This window comes from Drosophila gunungcola, unplaced genomic scaffold, assembly GCF_025200985.1.
Source record: "Drosophila gunungcola strain Sukarami unplaced genomic scaffold, Dgunungcola_SK_2 000144F, whole genome shotgun sequence".
NCBI lineage: Eukaryota > Metazoa > Arthropoda > Insecta > Diptera > Drosophilidae > Drosophila > Drosophila gunungcola.
The window spans coordinates 72983-100207 of record NW_026453305.1 but is presented as its reverse complement, the minus strand read 5'-3'; the positions used below and the strand labels follow the sequence as shown (position 1 = coordinate 100207).

General features: G+C 35.1%; 1 protein-coding gene across 3 annotated transcripts in view; it reads left to right on the top strand.

Annotated features, from left to right (window-relative positions):
• LOC128265647 (uncharacterized) overlaps nt 1–27225 on the top strand; it is an 81786-nt gene that overhangs the window by 46439 nt on the left and 8122 nt on the right. For all 3 annotated transcript variants that reach the window (XM_053001822.1, XM_053001823.1, XM_053001824.1), the window contains 3 exons: nt 8172–8300; nt 8382–8671; nt 24284–24500. In XM_053001822.1, coding sequence (XP_052857782.1) covers nt 8172–8300; nt 8382–8671; nt 24284–24500 — 636 coding nt within the window. The remainder of the gene's footprint in view (nt 1–8171; nt 8301–8381; nt 8672–24283; nt 24501–27225) is intronic.

Genomic DNA, 27225 nt, shown 5'->3' with positions numbered 1-27225 from the left:
TAAAAAATAGTTTATATATCCTTGCAGCTATTAAAAATATTAAACATCTAAATTTTTACTTCAATTATTCGATTGTTCCTATGGTAGCTATAAAATATCGTTTTCCGATTTTTATAAAATTAAAAGCGTAAATCTGAAATATTAAATTAATAAAATAAATAAATGTCCAAAAGAATAAAAAAATTTGTAAGTTTTAGAAATTCTTTACATGATATGGTATGATATAGTCGTCCGACTTTGATTAAATTTTAAACGTAATATCGAAGGACTATAAATAAAATTAAAAAATAGCAAAACTATAATTTTGTATCATTTGCTTGCCGGTTTTTATATGTTGTTATATGTTGTTGTTATATAATCGTCCGATCCGGCTAGTTTCAACTTATATAGACGAAAATGGTTAAATCGACTCTCCTAGAGATGCTGATCAACTTTATAGGGTCGGAAAGGTCTCCTCCACTGCGTTGTAAACTCCTGACTGAAATTATAATACCCTCAGCAAGAGTATAAAAATTAGCCACTCGTGATTGACATAGAAATGAATGGTATATACCAAAACTATCCTCTTTGTCCAACCTATGCGTTTTTGTCATGATTTTTTTCCGTTTTTTTTTCATTAAAAATAATTATTTTTAAGTAATTTAACAAAACTTAGGGAGCAAATATTATTTTTGATCAGAAAAAATAAAACTCACAAACAAGAAAGGAAGCAAAGCCGAAGTTCATATACCCTTGCAGCTATTGCAAAAATTAAATATTCTTGAAAACATTTAAAATAAGATTGACTTGAAGCTATTTGAAGCTTATTTGATAGTTCCTATCGCAGCTATATGATATCGTTTCCGGATTTTAATAAAATTAAAGGTGTATTTCTGAACTGTCAAATTATAAATTTATCATAAAGAATTTATAAAAAAAAACTACAAAATAAAAAGTTAAATTTTTTAAAATTTTTTTTTTATATTTTTATTGTTTCCATGGGAGTTTTAAGTTATAGACGTCCGATTTTGATGAAATTTAAACCATAATTCTGAAATATTTAACCATTACTATATCTCGAAGAACTAAAAAATTTAGTTCTTTTTTTTTATTTATTTTTCCGATTGTTCCTATGGGAGCTAAATGATATAGTCGTCCGATCCGGCTCGATCCGACTTATATACTACCTGCAATAGCAAGACAATACCCTCTGCAAGGGTATAGTAAAAATTATACTGTGCAACAAATCGGGGTCGATGAAAAAATACATTGGTGCGAATATATAGGAATAATAAAGCTGAGCACGACCTCATCATTGGAATTTCTCCATCACACACACAAATTAAAAGGCCTGGATTTTTATTATTGTTTTTTATTTTGTTGTATGTTATTTATATTCAGTAGCATAAGTTTTTAGAAGATTTTTGTTAAAAAATATTTAATTTTTATACTTTTGATGAGGGTATTATAATTTCAGTCAAAAGTTTGCAACGCAGTGAAGAAGACATTTCCGACCGTATAAAGTAACTATATTCTTGATCACCATCACTAGGAGAGTCGATCTAGCCATGTCCCTCTCTCCGTCCGTCTGTCCGTCCGTTTCTACGCAAACTAGTTCCTCAGTTTTAAAGCTACTGCATGAAACTTTCCCAAAAGTTGTCTTTCTATTGCAGATAGTATATAAGTCGGAACGGGCCGGATCGGACGACTATAGCATATAGCTCCCATAGGAACAATCGAAAAAATAAATTTAAAAAAATTATAACTTAGCTGTTTTTTATATTTTTTTTAGATCTTCGAAATATAGAATAGGTTAAATATTTCAGAATTACTGTTTAAATTTCATCAAAATCGGACGACGATATATCAATAAAAATATTAAAAACTACATTTTTTAAAAATGTACCTGTTCTATTTTGTAATTTTTTTAAAAACTCTTTAAGACTTATCAATAATTTGACAGTTCAAAATTACGCTTTTAATTCTATTAAAGTCGGAAAACGATATCGTATAGCTGTCATAGGAATAATTGAGCTGCAAATCAACATAGCTTCAATCCTTTTAAACATATAGTATAACATAATTATTAAGTTTTCAAGAATATTTCATTTTTGAATTAGCTGCAAGGGTATATGAACTTCGGATTGCCGAAGTTTGCTTCCTTTCTTGTTGGTATTATTTTCTGTTACGGTTTTTTTTGTTTGCAGATATGATGAATGGTGTAGGAAGGGAGGAGGGGAATGGAGGAAAGTAAAGAAAGCGGTGTAGGCAACATTTTTTAAACAAAATTTAAGCTTGGCAAGAGGATTATAATTTTAATTTTCTCAGAGCGAGTGATTCCGACCTGAACTGGTGCGTACTTACTCTGCTTCAATATCGGAAAAACAAACATTTAAATAAAGGAGTCGAACAACGCAAATGACAAGCAACCAACTACTCAATTTGTGTAGAGTTTTAAGCTAGGTTACTCACGGAAACAAACGTACTTTAGCTAGACGATTGAACGAAGCTCCCTTTCGTGGAAGATGCCCAAGTGTACCAAAAGAAGAGGTACTTTTTTGCTAAAACAGCAACAACAACGACCAAGCAAAGCGACGAATGGGCAGAATATTGAATTACTTTGACAACGCATTTTACGATCCGAATCCCTATCAAGTATTTCGCAAGGACCGGGATGCTGTTGAAACGCAATGCTCTAGTGGTGACGGCGTTCTTACAGCTGTGCGGCTGTAAGAAGATGTAATCAGTACATCTGAGTTCTGGGTGACTTCAACCTTTTTTCGCTTCTTTGGGCTCATGATGCAGATGCCTCGGCGATAGTTCCCAGTAATTTAAAACTGCCTCATGAAATTATATTAATTAATGATCTTTTTAGCATGGGATTAGTCCAGATTAAATATGTATTTAAAGAAACTTTTAGATCAATTTTTGTTAGTCCCGATTCTTGTAGTAACCCTCTATCGGAGTGCGATGCTCACCCTCAACCATTTTAAATTAAGTTGACCTGCAATATTTGTTCACCAAGTAACTTGACGGCGCCAATATCTTTGGTTAGTAGTTTGTAGTTTGAATTCAAATCGGAATGATATTTATAATTTTAAGTTTTATAAGCGTTATTCTGAAAGCGGTGCTTCTGTAGATTTTGATCGGTACAAGCCCGAATTCAATTTCTTGAAATAATTTTTATACAGTCAATACATTGCAGATGTGAAAAAAAATTGGATACTAACCCTAAATCATTCTGTCAATTAAAAAAAAAAATATCATACATTCCTTCCCGTATGTTGCTTGAAAGTGATTAAGCTTCCTCTGACTTGGGGGTGGCTTATTTATTTGCTAAGCTTTTTTCAAACCACTTTGAGCCATTGTCTTTCTGGAATGATGATAAACATAGGGAATTTAGATGTCACTGATTTTGAGTGTCATACCGCTGCTATGAGCTTTATTGAGTCGGAAAAAATTGATTGCGACGGCCTTTCTTCCTTTATATATATATAAGTTCACTGCGGCCCACTTAAAATCATTTTTAATAATACTCTTCCAGTAGGGTGTTCATTCAAAGATGGAAACTTGCCACAGTTACTCAGATTTTCAAGTCCGGTGTGAAAAACTTAATTTCTAATTGTAAGCCAATAGCAAAGCTCAGAATAGTTTCCAAAATGTTTGAAAGAATTGTGGCTAGGCAGCTTGTGTTTCTTGCTGGGCACACCATTAGCCCTAACCAGCATAAATTTATGCCACAAATTTAGTTATGTTTAATAGCTTTTGTATTGTTGTTTTTTTTTAATTCATAACCAAGTTGATACTGTTTACATAGATTTTGCCAAAGCGTTTGATAAAATCTGTCACAAAGCTCTATTGGCTAAACTTATCAATCCTAAACTGGATAAGATCCTATTTGAAGGAGAGTGGAAGACAATGGTTTTTTCTCTAATGTGGTTTCTCGTATATGGCAGCGTCCGGCCTCCCTCATTATATACAGGGTTGCCCATATTCGACGGACCCATGTTTTTTTTTTAAAAATCAAAGAAAAAAATAAAAATTTGGCAATCTTAATCATTTAATTTGTTTCAAGTAGATTTGTTTACATCAATTTTTGAATATGATATCTTTCAAATGGCCGCCTCTGGCGTTGATGGCGTATTGTGCCCTTTTTGCAGCATTTTCCATCGTTTTCGCCAACATTTCGGCCGGAATAGCGGCTATTTCTTCACGAATGTTGTCCTTGAGCTCTTCTAGGGTCCTTGGCTTGTTAACGTAAACCTTTGACTTCAAATATCCCCACAAGAAGAAGTCAGGCGGCGTCAAATCGGGCGAACGCGGTGGCTTTTTTTTGCTTATTTACGGTCCCATTCAATGTGAAATGGGCTTCATCGGACATGATAATTTTGTTCCAAAATTGATCGTCATCTTCGGCCATTTCGATGACTCTCGCGTGGCGTGTATTGTTCCATGGTAAAAATCTGCTTGGACTGACGCTTCAAACGCGGTATGTCATTAAGCGATCTGGCATCTCTGTCAAAAGTTATGGCGTCGTCAGATGGGTCCGTCGAATATGGGCAACCCTGTATATTAACGAAATAAGCCATTGCATTGATGATATCAAAATATTTAAGTATAGTAACTCAGTTTTTGATAGTCAGCTTCTCCAAAATGACTTTAACCGATTAAGTTTTTGGGTGCTCTCGAAAATTACTACCGCTAAACTTTTGAAAATGTTTTTTTAAAAATGTGCTTTGCTCGTATCGTATTAATACTTATTCTCTGGCCTCAAGAAATGAGTCCCTGGACTTAGGAGTTAAGTTTGATTCCAAATTTCTCTTTCTCAAGCATATTAACTACATAATTCCGAAAGCATACGCTATGTACGGCTTTGTGAAGCGCAACACTGTGCATTTTTCGATTCATATACTAAGCCCAGTTTATTTTCGTCATTTTTTAGGTCTAAACTTGAATATGCTTCGTTCGTCTGGAATCTGACTGGGCCATACATGTTCGCCGCATTGAGCGTGTTCAAAAGCTTTTTTTTACGTTTTGCCCTTCATTCTATTAATTTTCACGATTTTGCTCCTTCCTTTTCCGCTAAATGTCGCCTCCTACATCTTTCTTCACTTCAGGATCGCAGAAAAGTATGCACTCTTTATCCTTGTTCTGCTCGGGGGCAAATTAGACTGTCCAGCGTTGCTTAGTTCAATTAATGTACCTTTTCCAGGTAGATCTCTAAGAGCAATGGAGCCATTTAACATACCGTTATGTACTTCTGATTATGGTTCTAATGAGCCTATTCGTAGAGCACTATGTTTATACAAATCCAACCACCTCAAATGCGCCTGGATTTGAGCTCCCACAGCGCCTCCGTTACGTTTGCATTTTTCAATTATTTTTCTACTATTAATGATTAGTTAAGTCCTAGTTAAGTAGTAAATAAGTAGCTAGTTAAAGATTGTTCTGTTGACGAAATATATAATCAAAAAACAATCGATGAAGCTAACGACGAGGCAAACGGCGTTTGTCTGCAGCTAATATGAAGCCGTTGCTCTGTTGGTCAAAAAGCAAAGAAATTATAAAACAAATGAATGCGAAGATTATGATAAATCAAATAAAAGTGAAGGTAAAGATAAAACAAATGAAAGTGAAGATAATGATAAAACAAATGAAAGTGAGGATAATAATAAAACAAATGAAAGTGAAAATAATGATAAAACAAATGAAATGATAAAACAAAATGAAACGAATGAAGAGGTTTTTGGAAATAACATAAATAATAGTTTTAATAAGGCGAATAAAGTAATTGAGGACAGCACAACAAATAAATTGAATAGGAATATGAACAAGACAAACATAAATGAAAGGACAAATGTAAAAGAAGATAAGGACATAAGAAAGGACAAGGAGAGTCATTACAATAAGTCATTTAAAGTGAAAAATACTAGAAGCAAAGCCAAAAGAAATGAATATGGACTCTTTGAATGATTGGTCCATTTTAACTATACCAGGATCAGGAGATACTTTTCGGCCAGGATGGCCGTGTTATGGTAGCGCTAATCATATTTGTTAATACTTATACACATAGTAGCCCTAAACATCTCCATATATATACGGTCTGATATTTAGATGTTTACACTCTGTTGAAGTTCCTAGCTCTTAAAATAATGTTAAAACGAGAGAATAAATGAGAGGGAGTCAGTTTTTCAAGTGATCCTGACCTTTACTCCGCTACACCAGTTAATACACTTTTCGCTACAATGGCTTTAATTCCTTCAAAAGCACCCTTTTTGTGGAAAGTGGCAAAAATATTCTACTGAAAGTGAATAACGTTAAACTTGTTTCAAAGATTTTTTATTATAAACTTGTTTTTAAATTGCCTGCACAACAATGTGAAAACATGAATATTTTTTATACGGAACGGATTTTTTTTAATTTTTTTATTATTGGCTGAGTGAAGCAATTTGTTGTAAGAAAGCTGGTTGCTCGTAACTGCAAATGATTGTGTTCCATTGTGCATCCAAGCAACACAAGTGAAAATGGTACATTGTCAGTTAGATAAATGAGCCGATTAAACTTCGTTTTGGTTTAACAGACGATAGCTTTCATATGAATCAATCTGTAAAATTGTTTCGTGTTTTCCAATTAATAATTTTCTAAACTGAAAATACTTTTGTTGTACTCAGTAAATAAATGAATGAATTTTTAATGTCCTTAACTTAATCGTTAACGGATCTATGCGTCTCGCTTTTATAAGAGTTTCTGTATACTCAGACTAAGATGAAGAGGCTATTGGGTTTCTTCATTGCATCATAAGCCAGACGCAGTTTCCGACCCTATAAGGTATATATATTCTTAGTCTATGTATAGCTGCCACGATCGAATAATTGAGCTGAAAATCATCGTAGCTTCAATGTTTTTTAAAATATACGCAAATAAATTGAAAGTGAGATGTTATTAATTTGCAATGGCTGCATTGGTATGTAAACTTCGTCTTGCCGAGGGTTAGTAACATATTTTTTATTTTAAAATGAAATAATTTTTAATTATAAAGTATTATATCAAATACGTTCTTAAATGTTCTACACAAAGAACTAGCAGAAGTCAAATTTCAAAAATTATTTACTGGTGGACTTGGATTTGTCCATAAAATCAATAGATAGTGCAAAAAGTCATCTTCATGCTAGAAACCGTGTAATTTCAGGTCGAATTTTTTGAGTAATGAAATTTAAGCCTGACTTAATTTTAAAAACATTAGTAACTTTATTTGAGTAGCTTTGCTCTCATTTTACCCTATCAGTGGTTGTTATAATTTCAGTCAAAACGTCCATATAATCTTTATCACTGTCACTAACACTTCATTCAATAAGTTTTCCAACTAACAAATTAAAAAACTAAATTCCTTTTTATTCATCATTATAGTCTTGTTTTAGGACAAAACAATCATTCAAACGCTTTTTCAATCTTTCTATACAGCTTTTATAAAACGATTTGTCGAGGCCTTCTACGATTTCTTTTAGTCTCAGCATACCAATAAGAAATTGTATATTTTGTTGGTGCAGAGTTCGAATAACATTTTTCAAGCAATTTCTGGCATTGAACTGTATTTTTTTCGGATTCTCTTTCTTGAAAACCGAAAAAGTAGCATCACTTACAGAACTGTAACTTGTAATCTACTGGTTGGATTGTCATAATATTTTGACAGTATGCCTAAAAAGGTTATCGCTTTCAAATGACCATATGGATTTGGTACAAGTAGCGCCATCTACTTAGTAGGGAGACTTATTTTTTAAATTTATTGAACGAAGTAGTAGGAGAGTCTAGCCATGTCCGTTTGTCCTTCCGTCCATCCATCCGTCCGCCCGTCTGTCCGTCCATCTGTTCGTCCGCCCATCGGTCCGGCCGACCGTCTGTCCTTTTGTCTGCTCGTTTCCGCGCAAACTAGTTTGTCTGCTTAAAAAGCTTTCTGGACGAACCGATCCCAAAAGTCTTTTCTTTACTGCAGGTAGTATATAAGCTGATTCTGACAATTTTGTCGTATCGAAAAATTTCTAGAAATTTTTTTTATAATTTGTACGAAAAAAATTGGAAATGCAGTATTTTTTTTTGGATTGACAAAATTTTTGACTTAGCTAAACTTCCCAAAAAATGTTATAGTTCTATAAAGAATAATTTGTACCCACTGTTTTCTTACTATTTCAACTTAGCTTTGTTATCTGCCACTTTGCGCACATACCAGAAAGCGGCTTGTGACTCGGATCAGGTGGTTATAGCCTGCCCTCGAGGTACCAGCATTTCTATCGAGTTTGCCCAGTACAACAAGTTCGTTGCGAAAGGTAAGTAAACAAACCAATCCCACTGGATGCTCTTAATGCGACTTTGTGTATACATTGTGTTCTTGGCTAACTACCATATAGATGGCTACAGTATCGAGGAGCTATGTCCTGTATCTGGGGAAGCAGGACCTGAAATCCGGGGCAGGACGAAGCATTTGCTCCGAGGATCCATCTTTGGCTCTCCCTTACTGAAAGTACCGCCAAACAAATATATTAATGACGGTCTTGCAGTTCAAGTGCAATCTGCCGGTGAAGCTATCAGCACCATTGCAAGTGGCCCCGTATCGTTCTCTGGAACTACTGGCTCTGTTGACGACGTACAAAGTACAGATTACAACAGTGAAAACTGCATGTGGCCGAATGCATTACAGGTAACAAACTAGAAATCATGTTGAGTCCAAGTCAACTAGATGAAAGATTAATCATCAGCTGTTATGATACTTGCTGAGGTGTTATAAAATTGTTCAAAAGTTTATAAAGGAAATCAGCATAACCTTACAAATAGTATTGGCGTTGTCCGTCGTTTGTATAGCTGTTCAGCTTAAATTTAAGCATAAAATCTGGTTTTGGTACTAAATTTGTTATAATATATGATGCCTTTCCAGTTATTTTTATACCCTTGCAGAGGGTATTTAAATTTCAGTCAGAAGTTTGCAACGCATTGAAGGAGACATCTCCGACCCTATAAAGTATATATATTCTTGATCAGCATCACTAGGAGAGTCGATCTAGCCATGTCCGTCTGTCCGTTCGTTTCTACGCGAACTAGTCTCACAAGTTAAAAGCTATCAGCATGAAACTTTCCCCAAAGTTGTCTTTCTTTTGCAGGTAGTACAGGGTTGCCCATATTCGACAGTTTAAATTTCATAAAAATCGGACGACTATAACATAAAGCTGCCATAGGAACTATAAAAATATTAAAAAAATATATTTTTATTGTGTAATTTTTTTAAAAATTCTTATTGACTTATTAATAATTTGACAGTTCAGAATTACGCTTTTAATTTTATTAAAATCGGAAAACTATATCGAATTATTGGGCTGCAAATCATCATAGCTTCAATGTTTTCAAACAAATCATAATTTCAATGTTTTCAAGAATATTTAATTTTTGCAATAGCTGCAAGGGTAAATGAACCGATTTATTTTTGATAAGCACCATTTTCTTCTACAGTCCATTGCCATTTTGATGATAAAATCCTTCCTTCTTATTTGTTTTCACAATCCTCTCTTGTAACTAATTTTACACTATCCAAATCGTTTCACATTGATAGGAAAAGGTGGTAGTCACTTGGAGCGGTGTCCGGTCTATAAGGTGGATGAAAAATATTCTCCCATCCAAGGTCTCGGTGCTTCTGGCGAGTCGCTATTGACGATTAGCGATGGAAACAATTCCTTTCCTATTGGCCAAAACGGGGCGCTTCTGGCCGATTGCTTCCTTCAGACGGTCTAATAGTTGACAGTTACAAAACCGAATTAAGTGTTTGGCCATAGGGGAGCAGCTCATAGTAAATATTTCCTTGCCAATCCCACCAAATACACAGCAAAACCTTTCTTGCCGTCAGTCCTGGCTTATCCACCGCCTGGGCAGGCTCATCCTTCTTCGACCATAACCTTTTTCTCCTCACGTTGTCGTAGGTGAGCCACTTTTCATAACCAGTCACCATCCGCTTCAAAAACGGGTCGGTTTTGTTGCGATTCAGCGGAGACTCGCAGATCGATATTCGGTCCAAAAGGTCTTTTTTGATAACTCATGTGGCACCCATACATCGAGCTTTTTTGGGTTTCCAGCATTTGTTAAATGGTTCCAAACTGTTTGTTGAGCAAAGTTTAGTTCTGGGCAATTGAATTACTGCTTGAATGACAGTCAGACTCAACGATTTTCATTAATTTGTCGGCTTTTTTGACGATTGGCCTTCCGCAGCTTGCCCCATCTTTAAAATCAAAATTCCCAGAACGAAATTAACGAAACCAGAATTGTGCATGGTTGGCAGTTGCAGTATTAGGTCCATGAACTCCATTTACATTTTCAGCTGCCGGCTTGCGTTTTCCCTTTTTGTCAAAGCAAAATTGTAAAATATAGCGAACTTTTTCTTTGCCGGTCTCCATATATATCGAGCTCTCTTTCTCTTATCGATCACAAAACTTTTCCAAGAAGCTTTTATAGTAGGAAAACTCAACTTTCTACAACGCGAGATACAGATCACTTAAGTCATCTATTGTTCAAATAATGGATTACATTTTTCTTGAACTTATATATATTTAGGCTGCGCTTCATAAACCGTCTTCAGGGCAACTATAAACAACATAAAAACACATAGTTTAATATTAAGGTTAATGTTACGTTATACATTTAAAAAACAACAACAAACAACAACTGAACGCCAATTTACATTTAGTATTCCTTGTTTATAAAAAACCTTGTTTAAAACAGTTGGTTAGTTTGAATTCCTTGCCAACTTGTATTACTTAATTACCCTTCACTGTAATCATATGTTTGTATTTTGAATTCGCTCTTATACCTACAGCTCACACATGTACATCATTGTAATCTCAAACTTGAACATTAAATCAGTGCATATCAGAGATCGAAACAACTCGGACGTTTTACTTTGATAACTCTGCATTTGGGCAGAGTCCGCACATATGACATACAATATATTTACACGACTGCACAGTATGACGTAGAGATTAAAACTAATTTGCTTTTAGAAGATGTCTGTAATTATGAGCGCAACTTTCAACGTCCGGTTTGTTAATAAGTCTTATGTTTGTGTGCTTATAATATGTAGCACTTCTATGGTAAATTGTTTTCTGTAATGTTGTTCTTGTTTCAAATTTATTACCGCGTCAAACATTATTTTTTGTATTAAGAAATATTGTTTCTTGCTTTTTATACCCGTTACTCGTAGAGTAAAAAGGTATATTGCACTCATTGAAAAGTATGTAACAGGTACAAGAAAGCGTTTCCGATCATATAATGTATATATATATATTCTTAATCAAGATCAATATCCGAGTCGTTCTAGCCAAGTCCGCCTGTCCGTCTGAATGTATGTATGAACGTCGAGATCTTGGAAACGCAAGTTTTTTCATCACGGAGCCACGCCCACTCTAACGCCTACAAATCGTGAAAGAATTTGAGATTTGGTAGAATGTAGGTGTTAGTTTTTGTGTGTGTGTTTCGGTCATACCTATCGGTAGACACTCCAATTGTGTAAATCGAGCTATTATTTTAGTTATGAAGGTTATGAAGTCCTCTGCCGTGGCTCTGCCGCGCCTCATCTGCTCTGCTGGTGGTAGCAGATGAGAGCGAGAGATTTACAGAACTGTTAGCGGGGGGTGGGGGTGCTGCACGCTCTTAGCTTCTAGTTTCGGCGGTGCAGTTTGGCAGATCGCGCCCCCTAAACTCTCACTTCTCTCTTTTTCATCGTTTTACCGTTGGCTAGAGAGTGTTAATTAATTACTATTAGTCTACTATACTAAGAAGGTAATATAAGATTTGCATCCCAGCAAAAAGTATAAACTTTTTTGTACTGATTCAATGCGGTCAATATGTATTTCATATTGCGGACTCCAGACGGGAGAACAGTTTTCCAGAATTAGACGAACTACCGATATATATAAAGTCTTAGGTGTCCTAGGGATCCTTAAATTCCTTTGATCATTTTTTAATAAAACCAAGCACACCCCTAGTTTTATTAACCATGGACGAAATATAATCGGAAAACATAAGTTTTGAGTCCAGAAGGACGCCAAGATCGTTTACAAGAGCAATTCCATCAAAGAGCAGTCATTTAGAGTAAAAGCCGCTTATTTTAGATAGGCACGAAAAAAAGTCATCACCTTACACTCAGAGCCGTTTAAATTTAGTAAATTATCCCGGGACAAATGTGGTTTCTGGCTATAAATATATTACCAAGAATTAAGATTTATAAATTCAAGGACAGCTTTGCTATTTTTAAGAAAGAAATAAAGTACGTTTCTGAAAGGAATTTTCTTCAAATAATACGGCCTTGCCAAAGCACGCCATGATTGTAAAAGTCGCATGTTTTGTATTCACACGAGAAACTGGAAGCATATTGCACTTTGAGCAGTTATCATTTAATAAAGTATCCTGGTACCAGTTTTAAAAAGGTATTTAGATCGGATCAAAATGGCTCCCTTGTAGGACGCTAAGGGAGAAGATAAGATATTAAATTTTTAAAAAAATAGTACTCTTTAGGTCCCGCCACACAGTGTAAAAATTGTAGTTTTTAAGACTGGTATAAAGGTTAATTTGATTATATAGATAATTATAATTATTATTGGCAAGTTAAGAGAATGGTAGTTGCGGGTTGGACTAAAAGCACATAAAAAGTTAAGCGGCATACCAATTCTATGGACTCAATATCACCTTTGACAAGATTGTGCATAAAAATAGTTCCAAGAATGATTCTATGATTTACAAGAGTAGGTAAATTAAGCACAAGTAATCTACTCGAGTAAGAAGGCAACCTTACGTTTTGATCCCAGTTCAAGCATCGAAGGGCGAAAAGAAGAATTTTTTTTGTAACGACTCAATACGATCCCTGTGTACTTGATATTGGGACAAGGGAAGTAAATAATAGTTTAGTTGTATAAGGATCCTCAAATTCTTTCGACCATCGCTTAATAAACACAAGAACACTCACTGTGTTGTTAACAGTAGAATTTATTTGACAGCAGAATTTTAATTTTGGGTCAAGTGGAACTCCTAAATCGTTGACCGAGTATATACGGTCCAGAATAAGAGAATAGCTTATAATTGGAGGCTTACCCCAATTAAGGAAATTCAGATTTAAGAGCTTAGGTTGACACCATCTCTGGAAACAATCAATATCAGACTGTAAACCGAAACCCGATTGCAAATTATTATAGGATAAACAACGTTTTACGTCATCAGCTCAGACTAGTTATCGAGAATGTGTTATGACAGAAGAAAGATCTTTGATGATCTTAGTAAATAGCAATGAGCCCAAATGTTGTTACGCCTCAGATGTTACGTTAATCATGTTGGAAACATCATTTTTAAAATAATTCTCAGAGTTCTTCCAAGTTAATAGATAATTCGAAATAACGAGCTTATTTAAATAGAACTATATATAACATCCGTCGGCATTTTACTATTAAATCCTTTAACTACAATAGATGTCAATTCAAGTAGGTTCGTGGTAGTTGACCTTCGCTTAAGCACGCACCCAGGAAGCCCGTCCGATCCTGGAGAGTATGTTTGTGTTGTGGTCTCAAAATCCCTTAGAAGAAACCTTTTTCTTTTGCCGGGGAAAATATACAAATTGACCTATTAAAATTGAAGGAGTAAATTGAAATTAGACAAGAATTTATTGGTCATTTGGAAGACCTTGTGAAATATATCAGCAATTTCAGAGTCAGTCAACGCCTCAATTGAGTTTTATCGTACTGATGAAGGAAAGTGCCTAACAGCGAAACAGAACAGACGCGTTTATAATAGTTCAAAAGAAGGTTAAGTTTAAACCTGGTATTTTAGGTCGATATTTTTGGTTAAAAGCTAAATTGGTATCTTATCATCACCGTGAAAATTAAAAATAAACATTGTCGTTGATTTCTTTGATCTTTATATGATTTAAAATTCGTAAACTATTAATTTGGAGACCGTCTTGCGTTTTTGTATATGTATGTGCAATTATCCCGGCACTCGCTTTTGTGTGTGTGTATCGAACCTGCGTCTGCCGCCGTTTCTCAACACCGTACTCACCCTCACATATCCACTTGCCACTCATCATGTCAAGTGCAAGTCATTCAAACAAGCGTCCGCGAAGCTGCAAAAAACAACAATGTTGGTGGCGCCGTTACCTCAGCTTCTAGAGATGCTCATCCCGCGATGACTTAAGCAAACACTGAAAATCATTGAGCTCGACCAAGAGGTGGAACAGCGTATTTCTAGTGGCCTCCTGAGTCGTTTTAATTGCAGCAGACGTAAAAACCGTGGGTGAACGAGTCGCAAGCGTGGAGGCTGAGGTGGCCGTCTTACGAACCGGAAGGAGCGGGAGATCTGCGTACTCAACACACTGGAAGAGAGTGGGGGAGATAGATGCTAAAATAACTGCTCAGCACTTGGCAACTCAGGGCTGCGAATTACGTATGCACGGTTTTCCCTTTTTTGGAGGGTGAGAATTTAATTATTCTTTACAACAAACTATGCTTCTCAGTGAAGCTCACTCCGACTCCGAAATTTACTGGCATCTTCCGACCAGAAAAACACAAATATCATCTTCAGATCCGGTAGTCATCATAAAATTAAAAATGTTCACAAAAAAATCACGCTTTTACGCTGCATTGGGGCTTACCGGCGTAATGCCAGCAACAACTTAGCCTGCAGCTAATGGGTTTCGCAAGCCGCTCTTTACATTAATGAGCAACTGTTAAGAGAGAACTACTTGATGTTTAAAGAGGCAATGAAGCTTTAGAAGCTTAAGTGTTGAGCTCTCGGCGCACTCTCACGATCTGGGCGTCGAAAACCAAGCCTTTCTTCACATCTCGACTACATTTACTGGCGCTTCGTCTGGATCGCATGAGACGGCAGGGGCTTTTAGCCATCAGAGCTTTCGCAATTAACTTGCAACATTGTATTTATTTTTATATTAAATTGTATATTTATTTTTATCTTACTTGTATCTTTTAAATCTTTTTTTTTATTTTTTGTCAATTGTCAAAAGTTTGCAACTATCTTATGTCTCTTTACGTTCTCATTTTCCTGAAACACGATTCCAAGTATGTTCTCAATATGTTCATCCAAAATGGTTTAGGTAGTTCCATAACTGCAAGTTTAATTAGAATTTTGTTTGATCCGTCTAATGTAGATTCATTTGCGTCTCGGTAACCTGGTTCTTGCCTGATTTTAGCGACTTGTCAATTGCTTGTGATAATTATGTTGTATATCACTATTTACGTAAATAAAAAAATACAATTGTACTGTTAAATGTAAACACCCAGCAGATAGCGATATGGAATATTTATTTTTACAACATTTTATTAATTCCCTTCTGAAAAAGCACTGATTGGATGCATCTACAGGCCGAATTGTACTTTTGACTATGCTCCCATAATAAACGTTTTAACTTATAAATCGGTCAATTATTTATCGGTTATTATTACAGGTGATCTGAATAGTTGTATTGTAAGAGAAGTAAATATGCTAGATAGCTTCGAATCCATCGGCTTGTCTGCAGTTAATCTGCATACCCCAAATCATTTTAACCATACCTGTGAAACTCTTCTTCACCTTTTTTGTATATGACGATAGTAAGATTATATTATATGACAAGGTTTCTTTTTCAGTCTTCTCCAAACATGACCAACTAAAACTACAATATTTACTGTTGATTAAAAAGAAAACTATTCACGGCCAGCACAATTCTATAAAACCGAATTTTTCGAATCAAAATTCACACAAGTTAGAAAATAGGTACGGTTTTTACGACTTTTATAGATCTAAATTTCAGTATCTTTCCACTAAACCACTACTCCTCCAATTACAACTTCCACTCTTCCTTCTGTATGGAAGTTTGTCAAAATTACCACAATATCCCTTCTTCTTTTTCTGTCAAAAATTTTTGAAAACTAGCTGGGCGTACAGATTTGACCTTTTCTTGACAAAAATTCCCTGCTGAGTCATTAGAAATCTGGCTTAAGAAAACAGAGGAGATGTACTAGTGCCATTATCGATGTTGTTGAAGATATACGTGCTAGAATCGATAATAACTAGACCAAGTTTTTGAATTTACTCGATACCGTCAATCACAGCATTTTATGCACTAAGCTAAAAAATCATTTTAAATTCTCTGACTCTGCAGTTAGGCTTTTGAAGTCTGATCTTACAGATAGACAACAATCCGTCTTGTCTGGGTTGTGTTATTCTCCTTTTATTTCACTTACTAGAGGTGTGCCCCAAGGTTCTGTGCTAGGTCCTTTGTTGTTCTCTATTTATGGTAATGACTTACCAAATGTTCTGTCGTATAGTGATGTCCATTTATACGCATCAGTGAGTGTAAAATGTACTCCTTAAAATAAATAAATGTGTTAATGAAAACTAACTATTTCTGAACCAAAAAATAGCAAGTGAGTAGTTATATCAACAAAACCTTTCAATACTTCTCAACTTCAGACGTTAGTTATTGACAATAATCCAATCAAATATGAAGAACACTCTGTCATGGAGTTAACATATTTCTAAGGCAGCTGGGCAAACGTACGGGCATTTGAGACAGTTTTCGACTTCTCAATCATTCTTACCGACTTAGACCCGAATAATAGTGGCCAAAAAATTGTAGTTCCTACTCATTTTTATTGCTTTGAAATTTTTGGCCATTGCGACACGCAAAAAATAACTTTTGCTTGCAATATTATCGTTCGCTACGTATTTTATCTCTGTCGTACCGACCACACATCTCATCTGATTAACAACATTCTTGATCGACTTTAAAGCCCTTATTTATTTTCAAAAAGCTGTGTGCACCCGTGAACCTTCCTATTTATTTCAAAAACTTTATTGGCAAGTCCAGAAGACGGAGCCTGTTGATGAAGGATGACAGGTTAAAATGTGGATTCCAGTTTAGACCTCCCTAATACCCCCACATACAATAACAATATTCGAGTAAGGGTCAAACAAGCGAAATATAAAGAAGCCAAGTGGGGTAAAGGTCTTTAAACTCTTTAGACCAAGATTCGATTATGGTTAAATAAATCGCCTAAGTCTGATGTTTGAGAAATACGTATTAGCTGGTTTGGGCCAAGCAAATAATTAGATGCCATTGGTTCAGAGCGGTAAAAGCACATTACATTGCATTTATATTGGTTTAATTTAAGATTTCTAGATCACAAGGATTGTAGTATATTTAGGTCATTTTGCAAAAGAAATTGCGAATTGCATACATCACAAAGGTAGAACCAAGTAATGCAGGTAAATCGTTTATGAATAAGACAAAGAGAAGTGGACTCAGGACTACCTTGTGGAACTTCGGAGGTGACGAAGACATTTTTGGCGAGACAAATGTTAAAAAAAACTTTTTTTGTGCGATTGGACAAGTAAGTTTCAATCCACTTGTCTACGCGAGTAGGGAAACCGAATAGAGATACCTTTTTAAATTGCAGAAGGTGGTTAAGTGAGTCAAAAGCTTTAATAAAATCCGTAAAGATAACATCAACTTGATATTTTTGTTTGAATCACTTTCTTATAATAGACGTAAATTCAAGAAGTTTTGTTCTTGTAGCCCGACGCTTCATAAAACCATGCTGAGATGGGGAATAATAATAATAAGATGTAACTGACAAGTTAGTATCAGCTCGAACAACTTCGGTATGGCGCAGAGCTTGGCTTTTCCACGGTAATTTTGAATGCATGATAAATTAGCAAATAAAGTATTCCTTCCATATTAATTAAAGTTTTTGTCTGTGGTTTTGACAGAGATTTTGCGCGGTTTTTTAGAACGCAACTGGGAATTTGATCAGGACCAGCTGAATATGATGGTTTTATCAACTTAGGGATTTCAAATATTATTATTTCTCAATAAGGATTGGCATAAAAATATTTTCTGAGTGCGGCAGAGAGTAAGGATAAGCGGGTAAACTAATAAGAGGGTTAGAAGAATAGGTAGTTTGAAAAAACTCCGAAAATTAATTGGCGATATCAGCGTCATTACTAGCAAAAAAAAGTATTAAGACGGTGGTTTAGATTTAAATGAATTCGTACAACGTGATAAATAAATCTTTTAAAATTATGAATTATATTGAATAAAATCCGACTTGGCAACTTAGAACGCGTATTCTTGTTTTTTTTTAGGTAGGAAAGCCGGCAAGTAAGCCAGGGGGGTTTCCGAGAAGTTGCAAAGGATGGCACATTAGGAACAAACAGGTCAAGAGACGAGTAGAGCAAGCTATAAAAGTTATATATTAAGAGAAAATGTTCTTGATACAGATCAATAAACGACAAATCTGATTCCGAGTGGCATAGATTTAATTGTTATAATTTAGCTTTTTTATATAAACAGTTCAATCTAAACCCATACTCTAATGGAGGCATAAAGTAACTTCTGATTTTAAAAACAATCTTTAGGGGTTTAAAGATGGTTCATTCTTGACACTAAAAAAGTTTAAAATTCAGAAGACAAAACCACATCGAGGAGCTTGCACTTGACCTATGTCAACAATACCCTGAAAAAAGTCGTGCGCGCTTGTCGAGATGAAATAATTGGATACCTTTACACAACTAGGTGATTATTATCCCTAGAATACTACTGAATAGATGGGAAAGCCGATAAATGTAGCATATTAATAGAAATGTCAGAACGTGGTACCACCACGAGCATGATATGTAAAGATATGCATCGTTTTTATTAAGACTGATTTAATTAATGCGCTTGATTCTGTATATCACTCTCTTCTTGTACGGAAATTAGACTTATTAGGGTTTTCAAATGATCTTCTAACATGAATTTTTAGTTATATGAGTGGTAAGACACAACGAGTCCTTTTTAAGTGCTTGGTCTCTAAAATAATCCAAGTTACTTCAGGCTTCCCACATGGGAGCCACCTTGGCCACTTCCTTTAACGTTATTTATTACCGAACTCCTTCTAGTCTTGGCAAAGTGGATTGTCCTCATGTACGCAGTTGACGTTAAGTTATGCCTGCAACATAGCGATATTTCCCTCTGTTCAGAATTACAAATGGATCTGGTGTTCTATAAATTTATTGGACTTAAAAAGCGCTAATTGCAAAGTAATGACATTTTATCGGGTCAATCCACTGTATGTCACGTATACGTTAGGTGGATTCTAGAATTCGACATATTTATGACCTTAGCGTCCTTTTGGACCTACTTACTTCCATGGTAAATAATGAACGGAGAGTGCTTGGTCTTATATAAAGATGATTTAAGTAATTTGCATGAACCTTTTTGAGTTTTATGTAATGACTATCATAGCTGAGTGCTTATCAATTTTAAAAGCATTAATCATTGTTTTAGTCCTGGTCAGGCCAAATGTAAGGATCTAGGACTTTTTTTAAGAAAGTGTTATAGAAAGTGAAACCTTAAAGACCGAGATATCACTTGCTTGAAGTTGAACTTGGTGACAAAAAAATCAGATGTATGAGCAATTAAACTGTTACTCAAGTGGGATTTAACATCATTTGTAGTAGCACCCGGGTTCAAGCGTGAGATTAACCAAAGTGGCCCAAAGTGGGCATTGTAGGTACAGACAATTGTACTTTATTGGAAGATGAAGGTTGGTCGCTTGCTACTTTTTTTTTTGCTTTACTATACTATTTATTTGCTGGATCTACTCATTTAGGGGACTAGCAACAATTTATAAATACTTAAATCTATAAATTTACTTGATGCCCATTAACAGGGCCATTTGGTTGATGTGTGGCTACCGGGCTAATAAGTCGTTTATTCTTAGGCGGTTTTGAGTCGGCGGTTTGTACTCTAACCGAATTGGAGAGCGGTAGTGTATTAGCCAATGCAGTGGTCCAGACATAGGTTTTAGTTGTTTGCGCTTAACTTATATGTGCTTCCTCCAAGTAAGACGTCTATCAAGGTGTAATCCGAGGTATTTGACTTCATTGGTAGATGGTGTCAATACGTTATTGAGTGATAATTGTGTACAATTTTTTTGTTTAGGGTTGAGGTATATGTTTGCATTTTTACCATTTTTCCAATTGGGGTAGATGGAAAGCTAGTAATGATGATGCCTTGAGTGGACATTTTGAGCGACTTAAGATAGCTCTGTCATCGGTGGACGTAGTTGTCATCAGTTCCTAGCTCGTGGGTATACCTGCCGTATATAAATGGTAAAGACTGGGTCCGATGACGCTTACTTGTGGTACGCCTGCCGCGATGTTAACCTCATTGGCTAGGCAACTTTTGTGCCTTACCATGAAAACTCGGCTTATCAGATACGATTCAACCCTCTTGTGAACGTTTGCGGAAGTAGGAGCTTAATCCTCTGTGCACGAAGGCTAATGACTTGTTCAATAGTACAATGCTTTTTTCTAAATCAAAATTGATGATCCGGGATGTTGCTGCGTTCTGTAAAATGTGGCATAATTCGTTGAAGAATTAGTTTTTCTAAGAGTTGGGATAGGCATGACAGGAGGCTAATTGGTCTGTATGACGAAGGAATAGTTTAACCTTTTCCTGGCTTGGGAATCATAATTAAAATAGATTTTTTCCATTGTCCATTTCCATTCGATGTAATCGAAATTATTACATCTTCTGATGCAATCTATTGCGAAATCTGCGATCGATTCATCCAGGTATTTTGCCTACACTTGCATTGCATTTTTATTTCAGCGTGACGAATGGGAACATTTAAAAATTGTGTTTATTTAGTCGAATGCTTATTAAATTTTCGTCAAAAATTTGATATCGCCCCGAATTTTTTACCTCGTTAAAAAGTGTTTTTGTTTGATATTAGAAGTTTTTGATTGAAATATATTTGAACCATGGTTTTTACAAAAAAAAAATTTTAACTATACTTTAGTACTAATTTTGTTTTGGCAATACTTTAAAGCTTAACTAACAAGAAAGGAAGCACTCTTCGGCAAGTCCAAGTTTATACACCCTTGCAACTATTCCAAAAATTACAAATTGTTTAAAGTAACAATATTTTTATTTTTATCTTTTGTGTTTTACAAGCAGCTTTTTGGTTTAACAATAAACCATTACTTTGTGTCGAAGTATATTCAAATCAATTGAAAACAAGAAAGGAAGCAAACTTCGGCAAGCCGAAGTTCATATACCCTTGCAGCTAATTCAACTTATACTAATAGTTTTAAGACTGAGGGCTAGTTTGTGTAGAAACGAGTGGACAAACAATCGGACATGGTTATATCGACTCTCCTAATGATGCTGTTAGGGTCGGGAATGTGTCCTTCTGACTGAAATTAAAATACCATTTGAAAGGATATAAAAACTAACGACAAAGACATTTATAGAACATTACAATTTGAATATCTTCGTTGCTTTTAAGATATTTGCTTATTCTCTTGCAAAGTATTTGATTTCAAGTAAATTTGTTTAAATCAAGATTAGTTTCAAATTTAATTAAGTTATTTAATGAAAATATTTCTTCATTTAACCTGAAACCATTTTTTCAAAGCATTTTCCTCACCAAGTTGGGAGTTGATACTTTAGGAGGAAACCCTTGCCTAAGCAGCGTTAACTTCTCCAAACTGAGAAAAATATCCGTTTCCGTTGATCAGTAACAGTAAAAACATTCAGGCAGAAAAATTAATGAATCTCAAGGGCTATAAACGAAATTACACAAAAATCGACTCTAACAATTTTTAAAAATCTGCAAAAAAAAAAAAATATAAATTTAATAATTTGTAAACTACCTTATTTATATCAATTATGCAATGTCTTTGTGATTAGCATTTGACAATACCCTTTTAATGTCTGTAGCTTTATTTGGTTAGAAATTAAAGCCGTGCAAAATATAGCTTTTTTAGCGGATTCCGCTAAATAGGATAGTTTTTCATCTTCCCAACACAAAAAAATGTATTCCAGAATTCTAAAACAAGTCCTTAAAATTTATTGAAATTGAGAAGCGATGTAAAAAACTTTTGTATTTTTTAAATATACCTAAAAAAAAGTATCAGATCCAAGCAATTTGGTGTCATTCTACGCGTATTTTGAATAAAATTTAAATTTTCCTAATGTTTTGGCTTGCAACTCTTGTTCATTTAGCGATACCTTTCGATTAGTGTATTACTCGTCACGATCGGACCATCACAGCAGATTTTCAATTCTTCGGCTATATAATAGAAGACTCCTATGGACACGCTCTTGGTGCGTATCGTCACCACATGTACTGTCGTCCATAGTGATAGACAATCGCAAAAATAAATGAAAAAATCATAGCTCTTATTCAATTGACTTGATTACACTTAGATACATATATGGAAATAGGGCTATTCCGGTTTCCACTCGGGAATGAATTTGATAACATTTTCGGATTTCCCTTCAATCAGCTAATAGCATTAATGGTATACTAGTTTAACGCATAAAATCGAAAAAACTGCCATTGGCGGCCACAAATACAAGTAGTGTTGAGAACCAGAGTTGCCAAGGGGATGAAAAAGGTCCCAACGAAACACTTTTCGCACAAATACTACAATAAATTAAGGGGTATTAAGAACAAAACACTTTTAAATTTAACTCTGATTATATACCTTTCTTACCAAATTTAAACGAACACATAAAAGCGTGGTAGAAAAAAGTCCCAAGAAACTACTTGCTTTTTTCGTACCATGACAACCCTTGCAGCCTTCCCTTAAATTTGTTCGGAAACTAAAACCGGATCGGCGAAATTGTTAAAATGCCGATGTCTAGAATCAAACTGATTCTAAGGTGCAACCGCAAAATACTTTTTCCACGGTCAAACATGTTATTATCAACAAATTTTATTATTAAGTTTTGTTCATAAAACATCAAAGAATAACGTAAAAATATAATTTATACGGTAACTTATTGCAAAGTATTTCAAAATAATTATTTTCTGTGCTGGCGGAAAGTCAAATGTCTTGCGAAAAGTTTCCGTGAGATTTTTTCGCAAGTTAACAGAGTTACCGGGAGGATTTTTCTGAAATTAAAACTGTGTCAGGTCTGAGAAATTCGAATCCGTTTGAATCTTTTGGAAGTGAAAACTGGAACAGGGCTGAGTATATTACTTCAAAACAAGAAAGGAAGTAAACTTCGGCAAGCCGTAGTTCATATACCCTTGCAGCTATTGCAAATATTAAATATTCTTGAAAACATTAAAATTATGATTTTCTTGAAGCTGTGATGATTTGCAGCTCGATTATTTAATAGTTCCTATGACAGCTACATGATAACGTTTTCCGATTTTAATAAAATTAAAAGCGTAATTTTGAACAGTCAAATTATTAATTAATCAAGAGGAATTCCTAAAAAAAATTACAAAATAAAAAGGTTAAATTAAAAAGAAAATTTTTTTTATTATTTTTATTGTTCCTAAGGGAGTTATATGATATAGAAGTCCGATTTTGATTTGTCGAAGAACTAAAAAAAAGAATTAAAAAACAGCCGAGTTATAATTTTTTCAATTTATTTTTCGGATTGTTCCTATGGGAGCTATATGCTATAGTCGTCCGATTTTAATAAAATTTAAACCGTAACTCTGAAATATTTAACCATTTCTAAATGTTGAAGAACTTATCAAAAAATTAAAAAACAGCAAAGTTCTAATTTTTTTAAATTTATTTTTCCGATTGTTCCTATGGGAGCTATTTGCTATAAGTCGTCCGATCCGGCTCGTTCCGACTTATATACTACCTGCAATAGAAAGACACTTTTGGGGAAGTTTCATGCAGATAGCTTTAAAACTGAGGGACTAGTTTGCGTAGAAACGGACGGACAGACGTACGGACAGACGGACAAGGGTAGATCGACTCTCCTAGTGATGCTGATCAAGAATATATATACTTTATAGGGTCGGAGATGTCTCCTTCACTGCGATGCAAACTTCTGACTGAAATTATAATACCCTCTGCAAGGGTATAATTACGGTTTTAATTTTATTAACGATACAAAGTATGGCTTTAAAATGACTTTGATTACCGAAAACAAACTTGTACGAAGGTTTTTTTCTTTAAGATAAAAAGTTTTTATATTAAAAAATTTATGTAAAACTAAAAATTATATTTTTGAGGACCAAAACTAAAAAAGGAACAAGGGCTGACACTCGAATTTTCGTTTAGCGTAACATTTTTTCAGTGAACGATACATTTCCATTACCGTCTGGTTTATCTAAATTAAATTCTATAAGTTATTTATCCTGTCCTCAGATCTTTGGACGATCGCGTTGGTTTTTAAGAACTTTTTTATAAGTCAGACGGAAAGAAAGTTTAATGTAAAGGCTGAAGTTTAACCAAATCTTCTTTTTCTTCTCTTTATTCCCAGTACTCCTTACTGCAAACAGTGGTAGAGGCCTGCCAGAAGAAGAAGCACTGCAAGTTCCACGGATCCCCACAATTCTACGGACAGGGAGCCAGCGGTGTGGGCGACTCGTCTGGAACGAGCAGCTATCACAGCAGCACGGCCAGTTCCAATGCAATAAGCAGCGACCCGTGTCCCAAGCGAAGGAAAATTGTTGAAGTCGCCTATAAATGCCGCCCATGTAAGAGACAACCAAAATTTAAACTTTAAAAACAACTACCAGCCATCAGCATCAACGGTAACTTAAACTCAGTTTTTTTGCGAGACAAATAAATAGTCAGGAAATGTTAGCTTGCTAGGAGTTAATGTAGTCAATAAAGCAGGTAGGTCTTGGCAAGTGGGCTCGCATTGTGGTGCGTTCCAAAATCCAGTCTGTTAAAACTGGGGCACGTCGGTAGGAGGTTCGCCAAAGGGATATAAGACTGCCTGGCGTTTTAAAAAAATGTTGTGCCAGTTAATAGTTGAATTCCAATTTATTATCAACAAGAAGGGAACCAAACTTCCGCAAGCCGAAGTTCATATACCCTTGGTGCAATTGCAAAAATAAAACATTCTTGAAAACTTTAAAATTATGATTTACTTGCGTATATGTTTAAAAACATTTAAGCTATGATGATTTGCAGCTTAATTATTTGAAAGTAAAAGCGTAATTCTGAACTGTCAAATTAATAATAAATCAAAACTAATTTAAAAAAAAATTACAAAATAGAAAAGTTACATTTAAAGTTTTAATATTTTTATTATTTCCATGGAAGTATTATCGTCCAATTTTGATGAAATTTAAAACGTATTTTGATGAAATTTAAAACGTAATTCTAAAATATTTAACCATTACTATATATCGAAGAACTAACTTCTAATTTTTTTGTCATTTATTTTTCCGATGGTTCCTATGGGAGCTATATGCTGTAGTCGTCCGATCCGGCTCGTTCCGATTTATGTTCTGCAATAAAAAGACAACTTTTGGGAAAGTTTTATGCAGATAGCTTTAAACACGACGAACAGACTGACAGACGGATAGACGGACATGGCTAGATCGACTCTCCTAGTGATGGTGATCAGAATATATATACTTCATAGGGTCGGAAATGTCTCCTTCACTGCGTTGCAAGCTTTTGACTGAAATTATAATACCCTCTGCAAGGTTTTATAGATGTGCTCCGTCTCACATCAAGTGGGCGTGGGCAAGGATAGGTGCGTTAAAATATTTGTAACATTTAAGTTAACCGAACATTCACAAAACAACAAAAAATACAGTTCATTATATGGTCAACATAAAACGCAAAACGGAACGCATATTTCAAGAGCAATAGTACAAAAGTGACAGGATGATCTTACAGGAATAGAAAATCGTGTTTGGCTGAGTAGGTAGCTTGAATTAATGTGTCCATTGATTAATTTGTGAAGGAACATCACTCCGTAGCAGATCAAATGATCCTTTAGCGAGGGCAGGCTTAATAGACGGAATCTATCGACGTGAAATGGCAGGTGATGGTGTGGTTCCCAGTTTAACCCACGTAAAGCAAACAAAACAAACTGTTTTTGTACCGATTCAAAAAGGTACTGATATTTAGAGTATTGAGGTGACCATGTCCACGAACAGTATTCAAGAAATGGTCGAACTAGAGAAATGTAAAGGTGTTTTGTGGTGTAGGGATCCTCAAGTTCCTTAGACCATCGCTTGACAAATGCGAAAACCCCTCTTATACCAATGTAATCGGTAGAGTTTAAGATGTGGTCAAATAAAACTCGACGAAAATAATGTGTTCAAGATCGCTAGTCCCAAAAGAATATTTTGGGAGGAAAGCCTCTTCCGACAAAAAGACACGAAGCTACATGAAGCTAAGAACAGAAAATTCTGGATGCACGTTAGTTGCAGATTTAAGTCCGTTTCCAGGAGGTTGTGGGAATCAGAATTTGTTAATGGCAAACAGAGTTTTTAACGTCATTGGCGTACATCAAAACATGGGAAGAGAAAATACCTTCAGGCAAGTCATTAATAATAATCCCAAACAGAAGGTGTCCCAGATGACTTCCTTGAGGAACACCAGAAGTCACATGAACGAGTATTGAGATCAAATTTTTAAATGCTACTCTCTTGGTTTGGTTCAGCGTGATCGGGAATCCCAAAAGATCAAGTTTTTTAAAAGTAATTAATGGTTCGCCGAATCGAAAGCCTTACTGAAATCTGTGAAAATGACATCAGTTTGATTGCTTTTTTGAAAGCAGTCCTGATTACTGCAGAAAACTCTAGCATGCTGGTAGACGTTGATCTACGTTTCATAAAGCCCTGCTGTGTGAAGGACATTGTTGATCTGCATTGGTGCTGTAGCTGAGAAGTAATTTACTGTTCAAAGAATTTGGGAGCAGCACAAAGTTCGGCAGTCCCACGGTAGTTTTGAATGTTTGATTTACTACCCTAATTATAAAGGGGAGTTATAAAAAATTCATACCAAACGTGCGGGACGTATGAATGCAGCAAAGATAACTGAAATAGTTTAGGCAGAGGCTTAAACAACGTTCTAGCACAATATTTTAGAACATAGCTTGGTACAAGATTAGGACCAGAAGAGAAGGAAGACTTGATTGATTGAAAAACGATATCTGCGCTGATTATGGTCATAAATATACAGTTAGAGTGCGAAAGTTAATAAGGACAGGGCGAAGTTATTGTCGTAGTTAACAGATGAATACGTAGACTAGAAAAGTTTGGCAAATATGTTTACAATATTTGAACTCATTAAAAGCCGAAACGGTGTCAAGATTAAGTCTAAATGGACATTGCTAAGATTTTCGTTTTGAATTGAGAAACGCATTAAACTGTTTGGGGTTATCGTGGAACTAGTTTCTGCCACTACCTAGGTAATTCTTGTAGAATTGGGAATTGTAAATTAAGTATTTGGAGC